The sequence below is a fragment of the Sander vitreus genome, chromosome 6, assembly GCF_031162955.1.
Source record: "Sander vitreus isolate 19-12246 chromosome 6, sanVit1, whole genome shotgun sequence".
NCBI classification, from domain to species: Eukaryota; Metazoa; Chordata; class Actinopteri; order Perciformes; family Percidae; genus Sander; species Sander vitreus.
In genome coordinates, this window is record NC_135860.1 from 484,045 (window position 1) to 486,544 (window position 2,500).

Sequence of the window (2,500 nt, forward strand, 5' to 3'; positions counted from 1 at the left end):
AGACGCCCCGCCTCCTCCTCCTCTCTCTTCCTATCTCTTCTTCTTCCTGCTGTGTTTGCAGACTTCCAGGCTCAGTGAAGCAACACACACACGGCTATAAATACATGAATTGTAGCAGCAGCAGCAGCAGCAGCAGCAGCAGAGGCTCTGCAGGCAGCACGGCGTCTGTATTTACATACTGAACCTGAAGGACTCACGGAGCTGCCACTTAAGTGTTCCAGCTGTTGTGTTTATCTTCCACGCAGCTTTTTCAAGCTGTTGCTTTTTGCTTCTTGTTTTTGGACGTTTGTTTTTTTTCCGGGGTGCTTTTGTTTGGAATCTGAGGAGGGAGTTCATTTGATTTTGGAAGGAGCAGCTATGGGAGACTACTGGGGAGATATAGCGAGTCAGAGGGTGGCCCGAGCGATGTCGCTGGTATGTATCCGCTGTCGAAAGAAACCCCACTTTCTGTCAGACTTGTGTCTTGTGTTCAGTGATGGTCACGTCATGTGGTTTCAGTTCACACGCACGCGAGATAGCCGGAGACAAGCGGCAGATTGTTTTGTGCTGTCGTACTTTATCAGGCTCGAACATTTAAAGGAAGTGAGACGGTTGAAACTAGAGGAAAGAGACCGATGACAACTGAACCCGCGTGTGCAGAGATAAAGCACACACACACACACACACACACACACACACAGACAGACAGAGAGACACACACACACACACACACACACACACACACACACACACACACACACACACATATATACAGAGACACACACACACATATATACAGAGACACACACACAGAGACACAGACACACACACACACACACACACACACACACACACACATAGAGAGACACAGACACAGACACACACACACACACACACACACAGAGACACACACACACACACACACAGAGAGACACAGACACACACACACACACACACAGAGACACAGACACACACACACACAGAGAGACACAGACACACACACACACACACACATACAGAGACACAGACACACGCAAAACGCACACTTTCTAACTTGCAAACATAAATGTAATAGCTTTCAACGTTTCGGTACTAGATAGATTTTCTTTGCAACGTTTGACTGGTAGTCTCCCCCCGTCTCACCCGTCTCACCCGTCTCACGGTGTAGGTGGTTTTTTTTGGGGCAAAACTGTGTCTTTTGATAGTAAAGGTTGCCAACACCTGGATTAATCGTTTGGTCTGTCTAATGTGAAGATCCGTCTTCTGTGATCTGTTATATTTGAGTCATTAGCGATTACTGACTGACCACCAATTATTAAAGCTTCACACACATTTGGCAGTGAGCGTTAGAGACTCTCGATTCAGAGAAAAAGGAATCCATGTAACAAACCATACACACATGCAGCTATGGAGAAACAGGGATAATATAAAGTAAAAGAAATGCAATGAGTAAATATGTCAAATCAAATCTCAAAGCAGTGTTTTTCCCTAAGAAATAGGTGCAGGTATCTGGTGGTGTGGTTTAGGCGTCCTTCCTCACACACACACACACACAAACACACACACACACAAACACACACACACACACGCAGTGAGCTCTCTTAAAGGAGCCGCATACACGTATACAGTTGTGTTCAAAATAATAGCAGTCCAACATTACTAACCTCATAAATCAATTTTTTTGGTAGAAGTGATATTTCTACATGGCAAATAATTTACTAGTAAGTGTTGTAGAGTCATAGAAAACCAACAGACCCAACAGTAGTAACACGGTAGTAAGAGCTGCTGCAGCTACATGTAGAGCTCCCAGTTAGCTAAAACGGCAGTTGTGGGGGCATCTTATAAAGAGTGCCTTTGTGCCTCTTAACAGACACAAAATACAATTAAAATGTCTCTGCAACACTAACAGCCCTCTTATGTGACAAGATGCATTTTCAACTCAGACATCCTGCCGCTAGCTAGCTCGCCCTGCTAACTTGTGTGAAACATGTTGTGTCTCTTTGTAGTCGTGTCTCTTTGTAGTTGCGTTGCGTCTCTTTGTAGTTGTGTTGTGTCTCTTTGTAATCGTGTTGCGTCTCTTTGCAGTCGTGTTGCGTCTCTTTGCAGTCGTGTTACATTGTAGTTGTGTCTCCTTGTGGTCGTGTTGTGTCTCATTGTGGTCGTGTTGTGTCTCATTGTGGTCGTGTTGTGTCTCATTGTGGTCGTGTTGTGTCTCATTGTGGTCGTGTTGTGTCTCTTTGCAGTCGTGTTACATTGTAGTTGTGTCTCATTGTGGTCGTGTTGTGTCTCATTGTGGTCGTGTTGTGTCTCATTGTGGTCGCGTTGTGTCTCTCTTTGCAGTCGTGTTGTGTCTCTTTGCAGTCGTGTTGCGTCTCTTTGCAGTCGTGTTGCGTCTCTTTGCGGTCGTGTTTGTGTCTCTTTGCAGTCGTGTTGTGTCTCTTTGTAGTCGTGTTGTGTCTCTTTGCAGTCGTGTTACATTGTAGTTGTGTCTCTTTTGTGGTCGTGTTGTGGTCGTGTTGTG

General features: G+C 45.3%; 1 protein-coding gene across 2 annotated transcripts in view; it reads left to right on the forward strand.

The window, feature by feature from the left end:
* Positions 1–2,500, forward strand: part of LOC144519086 (sodium bicarbonate cotransporter 3-like) — a 60,721-nt gene that overhangs the window by 11,611 nt on the left and 46,610 nt on the right. The window contains exon 1 of one of the 2 annotated variants that reach the window (XM_078251974.1): positions 54–414. The exons of the other annotated variant lie outside the window; for it this stretch is intronic. Within the exon in view, the coding sequence (XP_078108100.1) occupies positions 358–414 (57 nt within the window). The 5' untranslated portion in view covers positions 54–357. Of the gene's footprint in view, positions 1–53; positions 415–2,500 lie in introns of those variants that run through there. 2 annotated transcript variants of the gene reach the window in all.